Raw genomic sequence first — 22,584 nt, 5'->3', positions numbered from 1 at the left:
TTTGGCCCAAAAACATATTACTGTACAACAATCAACGTCCTCATTTGCTAACTTTCAACTTCCATTTCGGGCTCTCTCTCTCCTCTGTGGAAAAACGCGGAGATCTCCCACTTTCTCTCTCTACATACGCGCAAATATTATATTGCCACTGTCCACACGTTCCTTTCACAATGATGTCGTTGAATCGATGCAAATTTCTGGTATTACTTTATTAATTACGCAATAATTAAAAATGCATATACATATAAATATTGTTCGCACACATACACATACACACATACCCACCGTAGATACAGGAAAGTGCTTGGATAAAAATGGCAGAAAAACATTGCACTTTTTGATTCTTTACTACGTGGCTCGTCGTCGTTGACATTCAAAACAGGGTAATTTTTGTCAAATTTTTGGAATAATAAATTCAAAATTCATTGTTTTTCGCTGGTTATAAAAGGTGGGTTTTGTTTTCTTGAGTGTCAAGTGCAAACACAACACCTGTCTGTGTTTTTTGCGTGTGTTGATTTTTCTGGGTTTTCTGTTTTTGAGCTATTTTCGTTCTCAGAGACGAGTTTTGGGTGTGGGTGGAGGACAGAGTGTAGAGAGAGAGATTACGATTGTGACGGAGAGTACATTGAAGGAGATGAGGAACGGTGATTTAGTGGCTGCTAATGGTGTTGCTGGTGGCGTTCGGGACGCGTACGGTGAGGATAGTGCCACGGAGGATCAGCTTGTGACCCCATGGACTGTCTCTGTTGCTAGGTGATAATACTAACAAATCATTGTTTGGATTTATGTGTTTTTTTTGCTTTGTTTTCATTTTTTTATTTTGGGTTGTGCTTATTTTTACTAAATTTGATTTTATTGTTGATGGGCTCTCTTAGCTGTTCTAGGTTTTGGTGATACTTATAAATCAATGCTTAGATTTATGTAATTTTTGGCTTTGTTTTTCATTATTTTTGGGTTGTGTTTATTTTTCCTAAATTTGATTCTATTGTTGATGGGTTCTCTTAGTTGTTCTAGTTTTAATTCACTAGAAATTTAATTTGATTTCGGTTTAGCTTGTATTATTGAAGGCTTTATATTTGTTCATAATTTAGATCACCTGATTTAAATCTATTATTTGCAGCTTTAAATTCCAGTGCATTGAAGTTGGCTGTCTTTATTTTTGCTCTTTTGGATTATAGTTCGGTGTTTCAAGTTTTGTTTTTCCTTTTTTGTCTTTTCCTTGCTAGTTTGTGAATGTATTTGAACTTCGAAGATGTTTCAACTGTTTGAATTTTATTTTTTATTTTATTTATTATTTATTTATTATTATTATTTTTTAAGGCTTATGATAATATTGAAATGTCAGTGTTCAGATCTGACATTACAGTAAATTTTATGGTGGGTAGTAAAATTTTGATTTGTATTTATTCTTTTTCTATTAGTATAGTTGTCTCAACCTTTTCTGTTAAATGAGTTGTTCCTATCTTAATGATATTTTCCCCATTGTAAATTTTTTATTATTGTTTTTGGAATTTTTTTTTTTTAATTCGTGTTTGATTTAAAAGAAAACCAATTTTTTATTTTTATTTTTTATATTTTCTCCCATACAAACGAACAGATTAAAGTAGATATATAAATTATCCCCTCATTTTACTTATGTTGATTTTTCTTTGTTCACAATTATATTTCTTTGCGGATCACACAATCTTTGTCTGTATTTATTATTCATGGAATGTAGATCTGATTAATGCTTCTATAAAATTACAAGTCAAAACAGTATTTTGCTTTCAGACACGAGAAGATATAGATTTATTCATCACATATGCAAACATTCACATACTGGAATTGATAATTTGGTCATATATAACAAGCACCTAGGTTAGATTCTAATTGTTGAACAGTTTCTTGTGTAGCTCAGAACTCAAATATGTATATGTGTGGGAGAGGGGAACCACATCAAGTGTTTTGTCTTTTATCTATTTTTTAATTTTTTTTTTTTGACAAACAATTGAATATTTTGTAGTCTCATTATTGTGTTTTGGACCTCAACATTAATCAGGTTGACACAATACCCTCTACCAACTGGATATTAATGTTTATCTATTTATTTGATTCATCCGTTTTATTTATTTATTATTTTCATTAATGAGTCAATTACAATATAATTTGTTTTATTAAATTTTTGAAAATTAAGGTCCTCTGATTTCAAATGGTTTATTTCTCAGCCAATCACAGCTATGATTTCAAATGGTTTACTTCTCGTACTTTTCCTCTCTTTTTTCTATATAAAGTTCTCATTCGAACTTTTGATGTCTTGATATGAGTCAGTGCCGATAAAATACGGACATAACAGTATTATAGCTGGCTTCAGTCTTCCTACATAGATATTCAGTCAGTCAATGGTTTTCTTGGAAAATATCAGTTAGTCTGTTGCTTGCTGGAACCATGTTTCAAGTAAATTTTCACCTATTACTATAAATTTGATTAATGATATTTGTTTTTAATAGATTAATTATGGTCTTAATATTTCTACAGTGGGTATACTTTGCTGCGTGACCCACGCCACAACAAAGGGCTTGCCTTCTCTGAGAGAGAGAGAGATGCCCATTACTTGCGTGGGCTTCTGCCCCCAATTGTTGTGTCTCAGGAGCTTCAGGTTACCTCCTTTGAGCTCAAGCCCATCTTCTTAATATTTCTTTTATCCAAATTAGACCATTCTTACTTACCCTTTCTAGATTTGTGGTAATTAGGAGAGGAAAGTGATGCACAATCTCCGTAACTATACCGTTCCACTGCAAAGATATGTGGCCATGATGGATCTTCAGGTATATGTCCACCCATTCTTAGTTACCCTTTTTATGAATTTTCAGTAAAATAAAAGCAGTACTCTTTGCAAATCATATCAGAGATCAGTGGCATGCCAGTTGCGTGTCAACAGATTGGTTGGGTATCAGATATTTGTATATCTAAATCCAATCTGTACAAAAACATTATGTCTTGGTAAGGTTTTAATTTATCTGGTTCAATCTCTAGTATGACACTGGAGGACTGTCATACTACAATTTAGTTGTAGACACTAATTGTATGGGATTGGAAGATATCCCAAGCTGATAATAACTGCCACACACAAGATAAAAGGGCAAACCTAGTGCATGAGCCTCCTGCCATTGCGGGGTCTGGGGAGGGTCAGATATACCCAGCCTTACCTCCACATGCGGAGAGGCTGCTTCCTTATTTCCAACCTAATGACAGTCCTAATTACTGGTGCTGGATTTCTTTTTCTTTTGTGTTGTAAGACACAGCACACACACACAATTGCCCTTTATGGAACTGGAACCCTTAACTTTCCTCCTGGAAGTAAAGGGACTACCACTAGAACTAAGCTCTTGGCAAAGGTGTTGGATGTTAAATAGTGGGGAGAAGCAGTTCTGATTGATTCTATTATTAAAATTTCCCATTTTGTTATATTTTGCAGGAAAGAAATGAAAGGTTGTTTTACAAGCTTCTCATTGATAATGTTGAAGAACTGCTTCCAGTCGTGTACACTCCAACGGTTGGTGAGGCTTGTCAAAAATATGGGAGCATTTTCAGGCGTCCTCAGGGTCTTTATATCAGTTTGAATGAGAAGTATGACTTTCAGATTGAATTCATTTTACTTTTCCTTTTATCTTTTTTTATTTTTTATTTTTTATTTTATTCATTTTAATTATTTCAGTTGTTGATATAATGTGTTAGTTGAATAGTATCGAAGTAGCTACTGAGTAGTGGAGTTTTGCAGGGGAAAGATTCTTGAAGTGTTGAAAAACTGGCCTGAGAAGAATATTCAAGTTATTGTCGTAACTGATGGGGAACGGATTCTGGGGCTTGGGGATCTTGGTTGCCATGTGAATATGCCTTTTCCTTTTCACTTTAAAATTCATGATCAAGATTTTAATCATGCATTGTGACATGAACCCACTCCCACTCCCTCTGCCTCTGTGTGTGAGTGTGTTGGATGTTTTGCTAGTTTGATTTACCAAAACATTTGAAATGTTGCAGGGAATGGGGATCCCAGTTGGAAAACTTGCTCTATACACAGCACTTGGAGGAGTCCGTCCTTCAGCAGTATGAATTTGCACTTTTTTGTTTGATTAATTTTCTTGAGTTGTTTCGTTTGTCCTTTTGTTATTGTTTGAGTAGAATCAAATTATAGAGTGAAATTTGGCTTTGTGTGTTACTCTTCACCATGAGACTAGTGCTGAATTAAGTTCTGAATTAATTAAATATTTTCGTAACTATAGCATTAATTCTACTTTATTCTTTATAGTTTAGTGTTCAGAATGGCAGATAATGCAAATCAGTCCATTTGAAATTTATATATTAAATTAAACAATCAGGAATGATAGCTTGCTTTACGCATTTGAATTTTTATTGTTGTTAGTTAAGTTCCTCATTTCTCTAAACCACATATAATATTGGAATTTCAAATTTGTCTATATGCCCATCTGTATGACCTGGGACTAAGATGGCTCTGTCGTGCTGAGTTTTATCTGACATTAACTGCCATTAAGTACCCTCTAAGAACAACTTTGAGATTTATTTGTCACATGAACCGTTATAAATAGGCCAAACATATGATTAATCAACAAGATCCTTATCCATCTGCGTTATGAAAATTAACTTGCTGTGTTAACAATATACAGTGCTTGCCTATAACTATCGATGTTGGCACAAACAATGAGAAGTTGCTGAACGATGATTTCTACATTGGGCTCAGGCAAAGGAGGGCAACTGGGGAGGTATGATGATTTTCTTTCGTTTTTAGCTCTTCTGTTTTCAGTCAAGAATAAGTCTTTTTTTTATATTTGTGAAATATATGTTTTCTGTTACATTGATGTAGCTTTTACTTCAATTTTTTAGGAATATTCCGAGCTTCTGGAAGAGTTTATGAGTGCAGTTAAGCAGAACTATGGGGAGAAAATCCTCGTACAGGTGAGTCATTAGTATTGAATATACTGGTAGATATATATATATATATTGCTTGGCAAGAAGCACACTCACACACCCACTTGCCCCCATGGGGACATGAACCCTCGACCTTCTACTTTGTTAGGCGAGGGCTAGGCTACAGCCTTTGGTGGTGTGAATATAGTGGTAGATATAGGTACTTTAACCTTTTGGCACACACACACAGACACACATATATATATGATTACACTTCTCTTAATACTTTAAACTTATTTCTTCAGTTTGAGGATTTTGCTAACCACAATGCATTTGAGCTGCTGTCAAAATACCGCACAAGGCATCTTGTGTTTAATGATGATATACAGGTAACATGGGGTGAGAGTTTTTTTTCATTAAAAAATTTCCTTTCGAGGAAATTTGTCAAATCAGCAAGTTCTTTTCCTTGTTTCAGGGTACAGCATCTGTGGTATTATCAGGGCTTGTTGCAGCTCTGAGATTAGTTGGTGGAACCTTGGCTGACCATAAATTCTTGTTCCTGGGTGCTGGGGAGGTGAGCCTTGCATACATTTTATCAGGAGATCTCTTTTCATATTTTGTCATGTAAAGTATAAGTGAAGCTAGAAATAAAGCAAATTGTTACATTGTAATCTTTAGTTGTTTGTGTACAATTTGTGACCTTGGACCGAAGATGTGTAAGTAGTTTATACATCAAAATCTTCCATATTGGTGAGTCCATTATTTCCTTACCTAACTTGCCCGCATTTCAGATCATTTCATTCTCTAAGATTAGTAAAGTGTATTTTGCATTTCTTGTTCCCCAATTTCGCAAGTGTGCTATTTCGAACAAAATGCATGCTTACTTTATTGAAACTTGTTAGCCATCAGATTCGTTTATTGGTCTTTTCCCTTTTCTTGTTTTTGTTTATATATCCCGTCTCACTGTTCTCTCTTCACTCTTGGAAATTGAAGGCTGGAACTGGTATAGCAGAGCTTATAGCTCTTGAGATATCAAATAAGGTATTAACTTACTACGCTATCTATTATCTCTCACTTTCTTCAGCTAAGTTCTTTGATAAATTATCTGACTATTTGTTTGGGCAGACAAAGTCTCCATTGGAAGAGACTCGCAAGAAGATTTGGCTTGTGGACTCAAAGGTAGTAGGAGCCCGGTTTCAACTTGGCGAAGAATGTTATTAGCCTTTCATTTCCATCTAATCTGTTGTTTGATTTCATTTTTCCCAGTCATAATAATTGTGTGAATTTTCTTACAGGGACTGATTGTCAGCTCACGTAAGGAGTCCCTTCAACACTTCAAGAAGCCCTTTGCTCATGTGCATGAACCTGTTAACAGCCTCTTAGAAGCCGTCAAGGTGTGAAAATCTTGTCTCTGATTGTGCTCCATTGTTTTAACAAAACCAGTCAAGAATTTTTTTAATACCTAACTCTCTTTTGCCAATCTCTCAGGCAATAAAGCCAACAGTGTTGATTGGAACCTCTGGAGTTGGAAAAACATTTACGAAGGAAGTTGTGGAAACCATGGCATCCTTGAATGAGGTTCTCTCTCTCTCTCTCTCTCTCTCTCTCTCTCGGTAATAGTAACCTATCCCGAAGATTTTGACATTGATTTGAATGAATGGCATGCAGAAACCTCTCATTCTTGCTCTCTCCAATCCAACCTCACAATCTGAGTGTACGGCTGAAGAAGCTTATACATGGACCGAGGTAAAATAACAAACAGTTTCTTTTTCCATTCTTCAACTTTAGGTATATATATTATATGACAATCAAGGTCTCGTTGAGTTGAGCCACATATCATATTATTGGTTGGAATTCAATAAACTAAGACTTTTCACCTCTTATTATACAGGGTCGTGCAATCTTTGCTAGTGGAAGTCCATTTGATCCCGTGGAATACGATGGGAAAGTTTTTGTGCCTGGCCAGGTTCTGCTATAAACCATAGTAATTTGTTATCTTCAACCAGATGTTTTTACTGAAATTCTTTGGAAATTCATTTCTATGCTTTCCTCATGTCCTGCAGGCAAACAATGCTTACATATTCCCCGGATTTGGTTTGGGTTTAATCATGTCTGGTACAATTCGGGTGCACGATGATTTGCTTTTGGCAGCCTGTAAGTACACAAATGATTGATGACACTGCTAAAATATTCGTGAACACACAGAGAGTGAGGGGTGTTGCAACTCTTAGGGACCTCAAAAAATCCACGTTATCCAGGCATTAACAAATTTAGAGAATAATTTTACGAAGCATATAAATTGTGCTTCAAATTAAGTGGTTTGAATTAGTTCTGTGAATAACTACATATAATCGATGAATGTTGAACCTTCCTATTCCTTTTCTTTTTCCTTTTCCTTTTCTGTTCTTTTATTTTTCAATGAGGTCTAGACTCACTGTTCAAACTCCTTACTTTATTGGAACAGCGGAGGCTTTGGCAGATCAAGTATCGGAGGAAGACTACGAAAAGGGATTAATCTACCCACCATTCTCCAATATCCGAAAGATATCAGCCCACATTGCTGCTAATGTAGCTGCTAAGGCATATGACCTCGGTGAGCCCCCTTCTCTGACTAGTCTGCTGGCTCCAGCATTCTCAGCCTTCGAATATCTATTAGTTACTCATCATTCATTTTCTTTTTAGGTCTGGCTTCTCGACTCCCTCGACCCGAGAATCTTGTTCAGTTTGCAGAGAGTTGCATGTACAGCCCAGTCTACCGCACCTATCGTTGAGCAAGGATCACGTTCGTTTGCTTTTTAGCGTTCTCACCCTTACCACATATATTTAGAATAAATTTTATGATTGACATGTGTTAACACCAATAAACAGCTACAAGTTTATTAATAAACAGAATTCACTTTCAGTTAGAGAATTGTGTACCAAAAGTTGTTGATTTCTAGTGCAAAGTAAATTTTGTCCCTTCTTGTGAAGTGTTGTGATTTAACCTTGTGTTTGGATGTGGTTTAGGAATACGCAGCTATTATCTTTTAGGCTGTGAACAATTTCTCAGGAGGAACTAACAATACTGAATCACTGTGACATAATTAATTATCTTCCAAGAAAGTTATGATAACAATGAACACTTGAAATCTCTTAGGCAGTGTCGGATTCCATGGATTTAGAGCTTTGGAGTTGGAATTGGTGAAATCTCTTAGGCTATGTTAAATTGCATGGATTTGGAGTTGAGAAAATTTTTGTTTAATTTTTTAAGTTGTTTGTTTTTTTTTTTTTTTTTTCCAATCTCACCTATTTTAATTTCACGGTTTCAATTCCATACAGTCGAACACAGCCTTGGAACTTTCTACCACTTAAATTAGCGGGCATTAAGGAACAGACAAAGCAATTAGCAATGAAACTAAAAACAGCGACAAATCCGGTGATCAATCATATATGTTTTGTAGCCCAAACTATTTTTCTTGGGCCTTCGGGCTTGCTAGTCCCTTTTGTTCATAGGCCTATTATTATTCTGTACATATTACATTTATATCTATACAATTTAGTTCAATTTGACAAAAAAAAAAAATGCCAATAAGAGGTATCTTAGGTTTATTTCTCAATTTTGTTAGAAGTTAGAACAGGAGCTTTTTGAATATAAATATTGTTTATTATTATTATTATTATTTTTTCTGAAAGAGCTTCTGATGTAAGAAACATCATACAACAAAACAAAACATGTAACAAACATGCCCTTAGCTTGTTACATTTGTTTATAGTTCCAACTTTCTTGGGGTGACAAAGGAGGGTCGTGGTGTCAAATGAAGAATAATATTGTTGAACGGTCATCTACACGTACAATTGACAATCCACATTTGGTACATGAATATACTAGCATTTCACAAAAACTCATCCTATGTCAAGCATGCTCTCAGTAACACATACTCTAAAACAACAAAAACACATCTAACTACATCCTCAATTAAATCATTAACTCTGGGTAGCATTTTCTGGAAATCTTTTATCATATAACTCTCCATCTTAGAAGCAAAACCTGATAATAGGCAAGCATGAAAATGCTTGTACTAAATAATCCTACTAAATTATCGAACCATACATGAACAATTATTCTCACCAAGTAAGCTGGTCTTTACACCAGAAAATCAGAATGCAGCCGAGAACCAAACAGCAGCAACAATAAGCGAAAACAAAACCTGAAACAACGAGATAAACAATACCTGACATTACATAATAGACCAATATCCGAATACAGCACGAGTGCTCCTACAAGCAACAAGTCGGACAATCCCGTGATAGCCAACAATCTCATCTAGACCGCATCTACAAACACGCAAGAGCGTCACATACACAGGATTGATTTTTTAAGGCATTTTAATCAACATGAAAACAAATCTACCTATGATTTCGAGAAGTAATTACAAAGCCTTTTATCAGATCTACAACCACAACATGCAAGCTATATTCTCAACAGATGAAGACTTAGTTCAAATTGTTAGACTAAAAACCCGGCTCTTGGATGAAAGCGAGGAGATATACACAGGCCCCTGCTAGATCGTGACTTAAGTGGATTCGTTAAACATCATCGCATGTCATCGGCAACTTGGGAACTCCTAATGCCCCAAAACGACCTGGGCTTCAATCTCTTATTTGTGGCCGTAAAAAGCCACCCCATTTGGCTTTCACAAGTGGCACATCGTGCAATTGTCCACGCATACCTGCAAACAATGGTTTATCAGTAATCAGCATTATCATATATCAATCGCATGGAATAAAACATCAGATCATACAGCGAAACAATAGCAGCGGAAATCAAATTTCAGAGTACCTTCTCCCATGTATTAAAAAAGTCCAGGACTTGTACATTTGTCCTCGAGCATTCTTATTACCAATCTTAGCATACATACATAATCCAGTAATTACAACTTGCAACTCACCGAATATATCGCACGTTATAACTGAATTATTAGGCAGATTCCCAAGGTGCTGGATATTATAGAATGATAACATACCACTTATATGCCTACAGGCTACAACATACTGCATTTTTGCTACTTTATAAGGTAATTTAATTCAAGATTTCGTCCTGTTAACTCACAGCTGACAAATTATTTCCAACCACAAACAAATTCTGCAATAGCAAGCTACCGTTTACAGCTCAAATTACCTTGAGAAAGTTCATCAAGTTAAATCATACTACAAAATGTAAAAAATTTAAATACTACATAATAGAGAAGCGGGGAACATCTACTCAATATAGACCATTATCAACTACGCAGCTGTTTCCAGCCAATCATACTAATACACCTTTTTTTCCATCTTCAATCCTCCATTACAACGTATTACTAGCCACTTAACCAAACGAATAATAGAGATATGACCTCAATTCTGCTGGGGAAACATTTGATTAAGTAGCCATATACAATATACAATGAACATGAAAATGTAAAGACGAAAATTTGGAAACTATCATCAAATTGAAATAGATCCCACATGACTAAAGCTAGTATTTGCAAGTACAATGACACATTGAAACAGTTTGTTATTGTTTTACAGAATTTGAAGACCAAGTAGTGCAATATAGACACACCACCACCACCACCATCATACAAAGAAATGAGGTTCCTTCTGAAGCCCTAAAATGCCCTCTACAGAAACATGTCAAAAGAGAATGCAAGTATTAAACATGATAAGAAGAGCCCAAAGGATCATCCCGATCCAATATAAAACAGAATTGACTGATTCAAAATCCACTTAGCATTTTAATGCCAATTAACTAATTTCATTTTCTGAATATATATGGCCCTATGTGTCTGGATTTAGTGAAAATATCCCAGGAACTAGAGACTGAATCTTACTGATTCGAATTCCAAGTAACATTCAAATGCCATGCAACTAATTTCATTCTCCAAACATATATGATGGCCCATAAAGAGTCAGGACTGAGTGAAACATCCCAGGAACTAGGAACTGAATATGGCTTAAAGGTGTCCAAATTGTTTTAATTTTCTTCTAAAAGAATAACAACAACAAAAACAACAAGATGACAATACTGGAGAAGTACTTAACAATCCATCAAATAGCTTAATTCCCTACTCGCCTCAAGGCTTCAGCAAAACTTAAATTTGTTTGTGCCTTTAGACAGATAACTCTGCAACTATGAGTAAAAATAGTCATTCTTAACAATCTCAAAGATTTGAAGATAAGAAAGGTTAAATCCGTACCCAGGAAACCAACTATAATCTTTAATTGCATGGCCAATGAGTGCTATGCCATTTGTTTTGTAAAGAGTCATTATCTCATGCACAAAACCATCTGGGTTCACATAAGCACCAAGAGGACCTTCACTAGACATCACCAGCATATCGCTCCGTCTTCCAATTACAGTCTGCACAACGAAAAATGTAATAAAATAATTCAATAGCTGGCAAGACAGTAATTAAAAAGCTTCACATGACAGGACCTTGTATCACCTGACAATTTTTGCATCGAACACGATCAAAACTCTCAAGCAACTCAATTTCCCGGCGCAGTCTATAGGAAATCCCATCAATGTCCAGAAGTTCCTGCCTCGTAGATTCAGACACAGGAATTTTACTGGCAATATGAAATGATAAAAGATCTGGCTTATTCACAAGCCCATCCATTTTTGGTTCCCCAACAATTTGCTTCCACTTATCTGCAATATTTCAACACACAATCATTTATGTCACCAACAGATACAAGTACCATAAACAAGTTCAAACTTATTAACTCAACAACTGCAAACAGGAAGGAACAGATAAAACCTCAAGTTGCAAAAACACGGACATGATACGACATGAATATCCAAAACTTCAAATCCTAAAAGAGAATGAGACAGACATTGTGCGGACACAACTATATACAAATACAATTTTTTATTAATACATATTACACCTATTGAATAAGACAATTATATAACTTTAATTAATATTTAGTTTCTATACTAAGAGTTTCATAATTTAGAGGATGAAGCTATGAGAATATCTTGAAGATTTTTATCCATGTTACTTCTCTCCTAATTTGTCTTTAGAATTGTGTATTTTTCCTACATAAAAAAGTGTAATTACATGCTTGAATTGTTATGACCATATGAATCATGTCAATTTTTCATATAAAAACAAAGGGTGGACATTTTGAGGTGTGTTTATATTATTTCCAAGACTGTTGGACGTGGGTACTCTTTGATGTCTAGGATGTGCCAGTCAAATGTTTGGAATGTTGACGAAGTGTCCAAAATAGGGAATATATTTGAAATGCCGGACAAGTGTCTAGGAGTGTCCATGAAGTGTCTGACACATGTCCAACATGGACTCAGCATTTTAGACAAAACTTCATCAATTGCATTGTTACTGTTGTTCACCACTTGATTTAAGAAATGAAACAATAAAAGATTATGAAAAAGCTTCACTAATAACATGGGATAATATGAAGAGGTAAAATTTATGAATTTGCTTATTGTCATTTAATATTTGAAAAGATATGGTTATAACCAAAATGGTTGTAGAAGTTTATAGAATTGTCCAAAGGTGAATTAAATTAGCATCATATATTTGAGATTTTATCGACAATAAGAATTTCATTAAGAAAAGAGGGAGATAAAAAATGTACAACACAAAGAATATCTTAAACAACTGCAATAGGTGTACTAAAGTATTTCTAAGACAGAATCTTGAGCTATAAAAAAACTAAATTACCACTTCGACTTATCTTAACCCAAAGCCTAATGCAATTAAAATAAATCAAAATTAAATTACCACTACAACTAATCTTAACCCAAAGCCTCATGCGATTTAAACAATTGACAGAAGGATAATCATGGAATCCAGAAAACCTTCTGTCTCTAGATTAGATTGTACCTTCTCTTTTCCTTTGCATAACTATCACAATTCATCTACCTTCACTGATGTGACCTCCAGATAATGTTCTTTTATGTATAGAGAGATATATGTATGTATTATATCCTAATTTTTTTTATTAATTTATTAATTTATTAATTTTTATTATGAAGTACCTTCAAATAAGCATTTATGCACTATCCAAGGATATGTGAGACGAAGCCCCGAAAACAAGGAGACATGCTTTCCATAACGAAGAACATATACCATACTAAAGCTGCTTGAAGCAGAATGGCTATAGTGCTAACAAGAAATTTAAAAAGTGAGGGATGAGTTATAAGGGAGGAAATTTGGCCCAGCCTGCTGGGTTTCCACCTCCATTAGGGGCAGGTGTGGTGAGACATTAAATGGTAGATGGGCGTATAACCTGACACACAAGTTTTTTGTCCCAAGACCGCTCCATTTATATAATAAAATTATATCAATATTTAGATTTAATATTCTTAAATATCCTTAAGTGTGTGTGTGTGTGCGTATATATATATATATTCTAGGGTTTCTTAGTTCTTATTTTCAACTCTATCAAACTCTCAGCCGCCACACACCTCCCCCCACTGTCAGCCGCCTGCCGCGCCTCTCCGGCTCCAGCAACGACAGTCAACCTCTTCTCCAGTCTCTACCCCTCCTCTTACCAGCTTCAAGTGTTTATCTCAATTAGAACCACAGTAACACCAAAACATCAAATAAAATTTCTGAACTAGAAAAGATTTTTTTTTTAAAAGTAAAGCATCCAACTACCTGCCGCCCTTTGAGCCAGGCAATATGAATCATGCATACGGTAAACCCATGAGGGCCAGAACGCCCTTGGAACTTCACGCAGCCCACTTATTGAGTATTTATTCCACGCTACCCCTTTGCAAGATGGCTTTCCCGAATTAACTTTTTCCCCAGCTCCAAGGGCAATATTTTTCCTCCTTTTGTCATCATATGGAAGCAGAGTCCCTATGGAGTCATTCAAATGAGATATTCCCGCTAGGGGCTCTGGCTTGCAAACAAAATCCCCTTCATCACTACTTGTGTCGTCAATTCTATCATAACCATAATGGGAAACAGTAGCGGATTCGTGCAATCTCCTTTCTGTTAGCGAAAGCTGGCTTTCAAAACTTTCCTCCGATGTTGCATCAGAATCATCATCTTCATTTCCATATCCTTGTCGTTTAGCCTGAGAAGCACTTAAAGGTAGTTTTTGCAAGAGCCTACCAGTACGCAGATTCCTTAATGGTGCCAGCTGCCCAACTGCATCCCGTGGAGTCCTTAATGGCAAATCTTCTTGGATAATTTGAATTTCTCCAAATGGCTAAAAGGAGGAAGATCATAAGATAAATCAGCATTTGAGTTATAGGTAAAAAAAATAATAATAATAAATAAAAGAAGAAGAAAAAAAATTCATTTTCTTAGCATGAAATTTGTTCTTACTACTCCTTCCACATCAGCCCAGCGGCGTCTTAGATGAAAGCGCTGTTGGCCACGGGTTACCACATTCATTGAACCATCCTCTAATCGCCTATATTGCCGAATCTTCAATGCACATGTAGCAAACAGTTAAGCGAGAAGATAAAACAATCTTCAGAGCTCAATAATGAAAATTAAATCATAAAAGGCATAAATGACAAAATTACTCATATAGTGAGGCAAGACATCAATTAATGAGTATGCATGCAGGATCATGAATCACCAAAATCCTTGTGGTTGAGTAAACAACCCCAAGTCAAGAAGCATATGCTGTATGCTTTTGGGGCCAAAACCAACACAATAATATTCAACAGTCTTAATTACAGACAAGAAATGCTTTAAGCAAAATATTTAAAAATAAGAAATAAATAAAGAGGGGGAAAAAGGAAGGAAGAAAAAAAGAGCTCTACAGAATACTGTATCATGCTTCAATATATTAAAAAAGATTCCTCCCACATATACAGGTCAAAATCGAAACTAGTTAAAGTTTGTTATTCAAATTCTCGAGACCTATTCAAACCCCTCTTAAGTCTGGATCACAGATCTTGCGCTAATTCTACATCAGAGCCTTGGATTACGGTCCTAGATTTCTCATTCCCTCTTAACTCTAAAATACTCAATGCCAGCATCTTAGAATGATATAAGTATGCAGTGACATAAATAGCTTACAGATGGGGCTAACCATACAATCAGCAATTCTCTGTTGCTACTTGAATAGAGTAATTGGTTGCTGACTGAACCAAGAAAAGAAGAAAGGGAAAAATATGTTTCTATAAGATGTTGGGTCACAATAATTAACTAAAGAAGTATTTTGCAATTATTTGAGTCTCTTGATTTTTAGCATGAAGCTGTAGAAAATGATAAATTTCATTGTTTCCCTCTCCTCCCTCAATTTTCAAGGAAATGTTCAAAAATTTCCAACAAAACACATACTTTTTGTTTTTACACCAAAATCTCTTTGGGTGCAGATTTCCAAGGCAATAAGAACCTTCAATTCATACTCCTTGTCACATGTTTTGTGTCTGTCCACATATTGGGAGGATTAGGGTGGATGGGGAGGTGATTAGTAAGGAGGAGGAGATTTGTAAGGGTTTTGCTGATTTCTTTTCAATGTTGTTCACTGAACCGGCTGGTTGGGGACCCTTGCTGGCAGGGCTTCATTTTGACTCTATTTCGAGTGAGGAGTGTTCTATTCGGAGGAGCCTTTCTCTGATGAGGAAGTTTTGTCTGCTTTGAAGAGTTGTAACGGGGATAAAGTCCCAGGTCCGGATGGGTTTTCCATGAGATTCCTTTTGGAGTGCTGGGAGGTCGTCCGAGAGGATGTGATGGGCTCTTTTCACGCTTTCCATGCTCATGGCTCTTTTAAGAAGAGTTTAAATGCCACTTTCATTGCCCTCATTCCGAAAAAGGGAGGGGCGCTAGATGTTAGGCATTTTTGTCCTATTAGCTTGGTGGGATGTTTTTACAAGTTGATTGTTAAAGTCTTGGCCTCTAGGTTGAGGAAGGTTCTGGATGGCGTCATCTCTGACTCTCAGAATGCATTTGTGGGAGGTCGTCAGATTTTGGATTCTGTTCTTATTGCTAGTGAATGTGCGGACTCCAGGTTGAGTAGTGGGTTCCAGGTGTTTTGTGCAAGCTGGACATTGAGCAGGCTTACGACCATGTGAGTTGGAGTTTCCCCCTCTATTTGATGGAGAGGATGGGATTCGGGGGGCGATGGAGGAGATGGATTCTTTTTTGTATCTCTGGTGCTCGTTTCTCTTTCCTTGTGAACGAAGCTACGGCAAGATTTTTCTCTAGTTCGAGGGGCTTGAGACAGGGGGATCCGCTTTCTCCTTTCCTTCTCCTTTTTGTGATGGAGGCGCTTAGCAGATTGTTGAAAAGGCCTATTGAGCTTGGTTTTTTGAGAGGCTTTTGGGTGGGCAAGGATGTTGCTAGTCAGTTGGAGATCTCTTACTTGATGTTTGCAGATGATACTTTAGTTCTTTGTGATGCTGAAGCGTCCCAGCTGAGACATTTGAGATGCGTCTTGGTTTGGTTCCAAGTTGTCTCTGGGCTTGAGGTGAATGTCGGAAAGAGTGTTTTAGTGCCGGTTGGGAATGTTCCTGATATCGAGATTTTTGCTCAGATCTTTGGATGTCGCACTGGCTCTTTCCCCATTTCTTACTTAGGTTTGCCTTTTGGGAGCCCCTTCGAGATATGTAGGGAGTTGGGATCCGGTGGTGGATAGATTTGAGAAGAGGCTGGCAGGTTGGAAGAAGTAGTACCTCTCCAAGGGGGGGCGGGTCACTCTGATTAATAGCACCCTTTCTTGCCTCCCCACATATTTCATCTCCCTTATTTAGATATATTCTTCTATGGTTAAGGGAGTTGAGAGATTGCAGCACAACTTTCTTTTTTTTGGGTGGCGGGAGGGGGGGGGGGGGGGGGGGGGAATATTTTTTTTGAGCTGGACATATTTTTTTGAATGCCCCTAATGGAGGAGAATCTTAAGGTGGCCTTCTTTGCTTGGACTTCTGTCTTGGGTAGAATTTTATCCCAGGATAATTTGTGGAGGAAGAATCAGGTGGTTGTCAATCGTTGTTACTTGTGCCTGCGCAGTGAGGAGACAGTTGATCACCTTCTGTTGCATTGCAACATGGCTAGAGACTGTTGGGATTTGATGATTGGGTTATTTGGGGTCCCTTGGGTTATGCCTTGTTCCTCTAGAGGATTGATTGAGGCTTGGAGAGGTTTCTTAGTTGGGGTTCTCATTCAGGATGGTTGGAGGGCTACGCCTCTCTGTAGATATTTTGATGAAAAGGAGAAGCCTATTTCTATGCTTAAGTTCTCCATTATTTCCACTATTTTTTGTTGGGTCTCAGGGAGAGATTATCGATCTGTAGAGGAGATTGTTATTTTTTTGCCCTCTTCGAAGGCTTGAGGCGTTTTGTGACCTTTTGTTTCTTTGGGATTCGCTCCCTTTTTGAGCGCTTTTTATAAAAATCTTACTTATCAAAAAAAAATATTTATTTATTTATTTTTCCTAGTGGAAATTCACCCCACCACCTTAACCCTATGATGGTACTTGAATCCCCGACCTTCCACTTTGGAAGGTGAGGAAGTGCCACTACACTATAGGCCTTAGCCGTATCTCTAATCCACATTTATTGAAATATGAGGTCTTTTGTTGGGGTGGAGTCTCCAATAGTGGTGACAAACTATACTATTCTTAGTTCTTTATTTTTTGGGTACATGGGAGAAATTGTAAATCTAAGGAGCTTTTAGTGTCTTTTGTGGATAGCTTGGGGGTATAGCTTTTTGGTTTATCTTTTGTAATTGCTCCCTTCTTGAGTGTTTTTCAATGAAATCTTACTTATCAATATATATATATATATGCAATAAAGCACTCTGCTTTCACACATCATAAATCATTTGGGACAGTAGTACCAGATAACTCGCCATATCTCAAACTCCAAAATATAAAAACATAAATTCCAGATCTGAATCTTCTTAAATCATTTAATTATTTCGTCAGCAAGGATTTCCTTTTTCATTTTTCATGATCCATTTTGTGACAAAATTCATAATTGAAGACGCAATAATCCAGTAAATAGAGGGAAATTTTGTTGATAAAACTTGCAAAAAGCACAACAGAAATGTTTAAGAAGTCACTGCTAAAAACACTTGAAGAGACCATCACAAATATATTCAACAGCGCCAACCTTATACTATATTGAAATCCTATCCAAGTGCAAAATGCAACTAATCAAGCAGGCTTTGCTAGAGACAACTTAACATTCCCCTGTGAAATTACAATTTGACTTTATAAAAGAGATTTACATTTGAGTATATAGTCATGACCTATTTAGTTGTTCTATATATCCCTAAAGAATATGACACAAATAATCAGGAACTATTTATCTGTTCTATATAAATACCTAAAAAATTAGGTAAAAATAATATACACCTTGCACGTGAAATTGTGTTTAACACAATGTTGTCAAGATCAAAATTCTGCATAGGATCAATGGGGAATCCATAAGATCAGAATCATAGGATCGGATTGAGAATGATAAGATTCTACAAAACTAGTAGCAAATTAACTCAAACTAACTTTCTAATATAATATCTTTTAAGAGAGAGAGAGAGAGATAATACAGCTAAAACACATCGAAATACTACAAGTAAGTGTAACATACAACAAGCAACAAGTTCATCCAAGTATGTTGGAGAATGTAGCTCAAGAGGCTATTGTTGCAGCGGTCGCAAGCCATAACTTCTGATTTTATGTTTTTAACCTTGGGATTGTGGATCATACAATCCTACCACCACATCGCAATTTTAACAATCATAGTTCTTTTAACGTGTATTAGTCATACAAACAGGCCAGTGGCCTAGCGGTACCAAGCTCCTACTTCTCAAAGAGAGGTTAGGGGTTCGAGCCTCAGTGGAGGCATGTGTGTTTGAGTACCAACTAGGAAAAAAAAATGTGTATTAGTCGTTGATCAAGCCAACAAAATGCTAATGTGCTTCAGAGGTTCTAAACTTTTTATGAATTAAATATAAACATGTATAAGGATGGGCAGTATGATTCTGTAGTCTTACTTCTGCAGTTGTCCCAACGGTTGCAAATCTTATCCTCCTATTATCAGGATCCTTATGAACACGAACCTGAAAAACATCTTAAACATCATGCATGCTTTAAGTAAAAGACTAACAAAATTTTTGAAAGAAATACCAGGCACAAAAAGGGTCCACATACCACGCCGATAGTGTAGGGAGCATCAACCTGCCTCAGTGCTCTTTCCACAGCAGATATAAAATTAGATTGAATAACTCTTAGAGGAAGGATGGCTTCTGGGAACAGAACAACTCCTGACAAAATGATAAAGGTGAGAAGTCTAAAGAAATGATGAGGATGACGTTAATAATAATAAAAATGATCATGAGAATATATCCCAAAATGCACATAATATAATACAAATTTTGAGGCACTTTACTGTTCCCCCAGCCATACAACTACTTCATTGCACTATGACAAAATCACTAATTCTCAACTCTATGCTACTTTAAACACCTATGCTGCATCCGATTGGTACAAATGATGGAAAACTAGAGAAAGGGAATGTTTGAAGGCAAAAAGAGGTACCTCTAAGTGAAGGAAGGAGCCTTCCCCTCATATTATTTGGTTGACTAAAAAGGGAGTCTTAAAACAGAAGAGAAAGGGTATGGCGTAATTTAACCATTACAGTAATTAACGATTAAAAAAATCTTTTAAAGGGTATTGTTTAATTTAACCATTATACTAAATAGCAATTGGAAAAGAAAAAAAAAAAAACTTTTTATAGAAGGCTAAAAGAATAAAAAGAAGAGGAAAGAGGTTTCTGCACACTTCTAGGCAAAACCTCCTCCCATCCTTTCCCCTATCCTCTCCCCTCTACCAAAACAAGGGAAACCTTCATCACTATTACTGTCCTATCTCACTACCAAACATAGCATTAATGTTTCAAAAACTTGAGAAGAGCCATACCTTAAGTGACTATTTCATTTTCCATAAAAAGGGGTCGAGAACTTTGCATCACTACAAAATAAGCTCGTAGCTGATGAAGGTAAATGATGATGTGCAATTGTTTATAGCTGACATATTAGCAGTACTTCTAGAAGATGAAAAAATCACAATTAGACACACACACACACTGAGTTTTTGAACATGGAAATGAAAGGTCGCATCATTATATAGAAATAATTGACCCCATAAATCCCACATCCTGAATGGGTCATGTAAGAAAAGTGTTCCGTTTGTTGAGTAATATCGCAGTGGTGCAAAATTTTTTTGCTGAAACAGTGATAAGAAATTAGAAAGTATAATTTACCTAAAAATTCAACCCATCCTTATCAACTGTTATAATAAACCCCATTTCTTCAATAGTATTCAATTATAGCCATGGAATTTACCTCCGTATGCCACGTGAAACACAAAAAATCCATATAAATTCCACAAACACACAAATGCACTCTAATTAAATACCTTCCAGATAGAACAGAGGTAAGTTTAGCACGGCGCCGCCATCCAAGAAAGCCAACCTACGATGAGTATCCTCAGTCTCTGATACATGAAAGTTGGATCATTAGACTTCCAATAGCTAAAAGAGTGGGAAAAATGGACAAAACTCAAGCAGAGAACAGATGCCTACCACCAAGATAAGTATGTAAGGAAGCCAACGAGGTATTGAAGGTCAATTCACCAGATGCCAAAGCCCCTCCAAAACCACGATCACTTTGGTCCATTACAGATGTGTACAACAGCAGAAACAAAAAACTTTGATCACACAGAGATACAAATCATTGCAAAGCGCTTCTCTAAAATAGTGTAACACTTATAAACTACTTGAAGAAACTATGATTGAGCTCGATGTGGTTTTCAATAATGTGAAAAACAATTGTGTGATTTGAAATCAGAGAAAAGAAACTCAACCACAACTGGATCTAGTAAATTTTTTTTTTTTTTTTTGAAATGCCAAAGCAACGTAAGAGATATATCAATATATCACAAAGGTTTTTTTCGTTAGAAAATTGGCTTAAGTATTTGAGATACATCAACGACTACTTTTTACCATTTTATAAACTTTCATTTGTTTTCCATAGTTTTCAGCATCCCATGAGTGCTACATGAAATGCATCACATTTAAAATTAAGCAATTACACACTAAATTATGAATGAACAACATGTTCTATAAAACACAATTTCAAATTCAAGTAAATGTGCTGATAATTGTTCCAACTGAAAAGATTTCAACCGTTCGCTTTTCCATTCAAATTGAAGCTATAATCAACCGCTAACGACATTTACAGATGAACATGTGTGAGTAAATTAATAGCAAATGAGAACAAAACTTTGAATTAGGGCATGCAAATTCCGAGTATATTCAGAAACGCTAAACCCCAAACACAAATATATACGAATATTACATATCAATGGTATAAGACACTGTTACGGGAATGAATGATAGATTCAATATACGAATGAGTGGTGAATTTATAACATAGACAATTGATTACTTGGTTTCGTCGTCTTCAGATGAGTCCTGAAGGTCCTCGACTTCTTCGACTTGCAATTCCTCCGAGTCGAGCTCTCTTATCTGCTCGATCTGGTACCTTTCTCTCTCTAGGATTCTGTCGTCCTCCATTTTTTTCCTGTATCACTGTGTATCAGTGGATACCTCTCAGATGTGTGTGTTGGTGCGTGTCTGTGTGATGTATAGGAATAGGAATACCCGCCATAAAATGAGATCTCCAGAATTCATGAGTCTGAGGATGTAGGAAACGTGTGTGCACATGCGATGCAGCCGAATCCATTTGGGTCCTCTTTGGTAAATTCGCACGATATCTGTACCACTTTGAAGTTTGAACCCAAAAAAAAAAAAAAAAAATTACTCCCATGGTTATTATATTATTATACATGGACCCAACAATTTCAATCCAAATTGAAGATTTTTTTTTTTTTTGGCCCGACCGAAACTTACTTTAGTAACAATTTCAGTCGAGAGTTGAATTAGTATGACTTTATTTATTAATAATTTAATAAAAAAGTAGATACATTGATAAATTAAAAAAAAATTATTATGAAAGGACAAAATAAATGATGGAGCAAAATTTTTGAAATTTTTATTCAATGCAATTATAAATGATCCTAATGATAAAAAAAAATAAAAATAAAAAGTAGAAATAATTATATTGAAATACAAGAAATCAATAAAAAGTCCTGATCATAGAAATTAATCAATAATTTTGAATAAGGAAAGAGAAAATCAAGAAGACAAGTAGTGCAACATCCATGTTTTTGCTCATGAAAAGCTAAACGTTATTTTTATCAATAACTAGCAAAATATCGATATTGAGATTAATAATTCTACTAAAAAGACGAAGTGATTATTCACAACAATTAGATATTTTTGAAATTAGAAAAGGAAAAGAAATGCAACTGAATTTGAAATGAAATTCTAGTTGTGTGTTTGAAATAAACATAAATTTATTTAAGAATTATATACTTTTTATCATACTAATTAAAATTGATAGTAAATTGGGTAAGTTGCAAACCTACTACTAATCTAATTTATAAATTCCGTTAAATTCCACTATTTTTCATGGAATTTGAGAACATTAAACTTTGAAATTTCAAATACCATGAAATTTATTTCCATTTTAAATTCCTTTGATTCCAAATATGAATTCCATTTTGGATTCTAAATCCCTTTATTAGTTTAAGTCCAATGACAAATGTTTAACAAGTTATAATTGATATCAAAAGTTTAACAAGTTATAATTGATTTCAAAGTAA

General features: G+C 35.7%; 2 protein-coding genes across 6 annotated transcripts; one reads left to right on the top strand and one right to left on the bottom strand.

Annotated features, from left to right (window-relative positions):
• The first annotated feature begins 26 nt into the window (after window positions 1–26).
• LOC132303759 (NADP-dependent malic enzyme) lies at window positions 27–7,871 on the top strand. 4 transcript variants are annotated; one of them, XM_059801160.1, is made up of 20 exons: window positions 27–200; window positions 587–753; window positions 2,515–2,635; window positions 2,730–2,804; window positions 3,455–3,606; window positions 3,758–3,863; window positions 4,018–4,083; window positions 4,662–4,757; window positions 4,879–4,950; window positions 5,208–5,291; window positions 5,378–5,476; window positions 5,896–5,943; window positions 6,028–6,081; window positions 6,198–6,296; window positions 6,391–6,480; window positions 6,571–6,648; window positions 6,794–6,868; window positions 6,966–7,056; window positions 7,367–7,495; window positions 7,585–7,871. In XM_059801160.1, exons 1-20 carry the CDS (start codon window positions 171–173, stop codon window positions 7,671–7,673), a joined length of 1,821 nt encoding a protein of 606 aa, XP_059657143.1. In that variant the 5' UTR covers window positions 27–170; the 3' UTR covers window positions 7,674–7,871. The 4 variants fall into 4 exon arrangements, with proteins under 4 accessions (XP_059657143.1, XP_059657141.1, XP_059657145.1 ...); XM_059801158.1 differs by having other exon boundaries at window positions 557–753; XM_059801161.1 differs by lacking the exon at window positions 27–200 and adding an exon at window positions 235–383 and having other exon boundaries at window positions 557–753.
• A 1,219-nt stretch (window positions 7,872–9,090) lies between these two features.
• Window positions 9,091–21,568, bottom strand: LOC132303760 (uncharacterized). Of its 2 annotated transcripts, XR_009481320.1 has the most exons (11): window positions 21,306–21,568; window positions 20,441–20,523; window positions 20,275–20,352; window positions 19,009–19,121; window positions 18,852–18,917; window positions 14,229–14,330; window positions 13,551–14,109; window positions 11,367–11,572; window positions 11,118–11,281; window positions 9,293–9,611; window positions 9,091–9,216 (listed from the first exon to the last, which is right to left on the bottom strand). XR_009481320.1 is itself a non-coding variant. In XM_059801163.1 (10 exons), exons 1-10 carry the CDS (start codon window positions 21,431–21,433, stop codon window positions 9,476–9,478), a joined length of 1,635 nt encoding a protein of 544 aa, XP_059657146.1. In that variant the 5' UTR covers window positions 21,434–21,568; the 3' UTR covers window positions 9,091–9,475. The 2 variants fall into 2 exon arrangements, 1 of the variants encoding a protein (XP_059657146.1); XM_059801163.1 differs by having other exon boundaries at window positions 9,091–9,611.
• Window positions 21,569–22,584: the final 1,016 nt, after the last annotated feature.

Source organism: Cornus florida, unplaced genomic scaffold, assembly GCF_030987335.1.
Source record: "Cornus florida cultivar Cherokee Brave unplaced genomic scaffold, ASM3098733v1 CherokeeBrave_3.0.0_Hap2_Chr04, whole genome shotgun sequence".
Lineage (NCBI taxonomy): Eukaryota > Viridiplantae > Streptophyta > Magnoliopsida > Cornales > Cornaceae > Cornus > Cornus florida.
Note: the sequence above shows the minus strand (reverse complement) of the source record. Positions and strands in the feature narration are given on the sequence as shown.

Coding starts and splice junctions, on each gene's coding strand:
- LOC132303759 (XM_059801158.1), top strand. CDS start 171: ATGATGTCGTTGAATCGATGCAAATTTCTG. Junction 5,292..5,377: donor TGTTTAATGATGATATACAG/GTAACATGGGGT, acceptor TCCTTGTTTCAG/GGTACAGCATCTGTGGTATT. Junction 7,496..7,584: donor TGCTAAGGCATATGACCTCG/GTGAGCCCCCTT, acceptor TTTTCTTTTTAG/GTCTGGCTTCTCGACTCCCT.
- LOC132303760 (XM_059801163.1), bottom strand. CDS start 21,433: ATGGAGGACGACAGAATCCTAGAGAGAGAAAGGTACCAGATCGAGCAG. Junction 20,524..21,305: donor TCTGAAGACGACGAAACCAA/GTAATCAATTGT, acceptor AATGGACCAAAG/TGATCGTGGTTTTGGAGGGG. Junction 20,353..20,440: donor CTTACATACTTATCTTGGTG/GTAGGCATCTGT, acceptor TTCATGTATCAG/AGACTGAGGATACTCATCGT.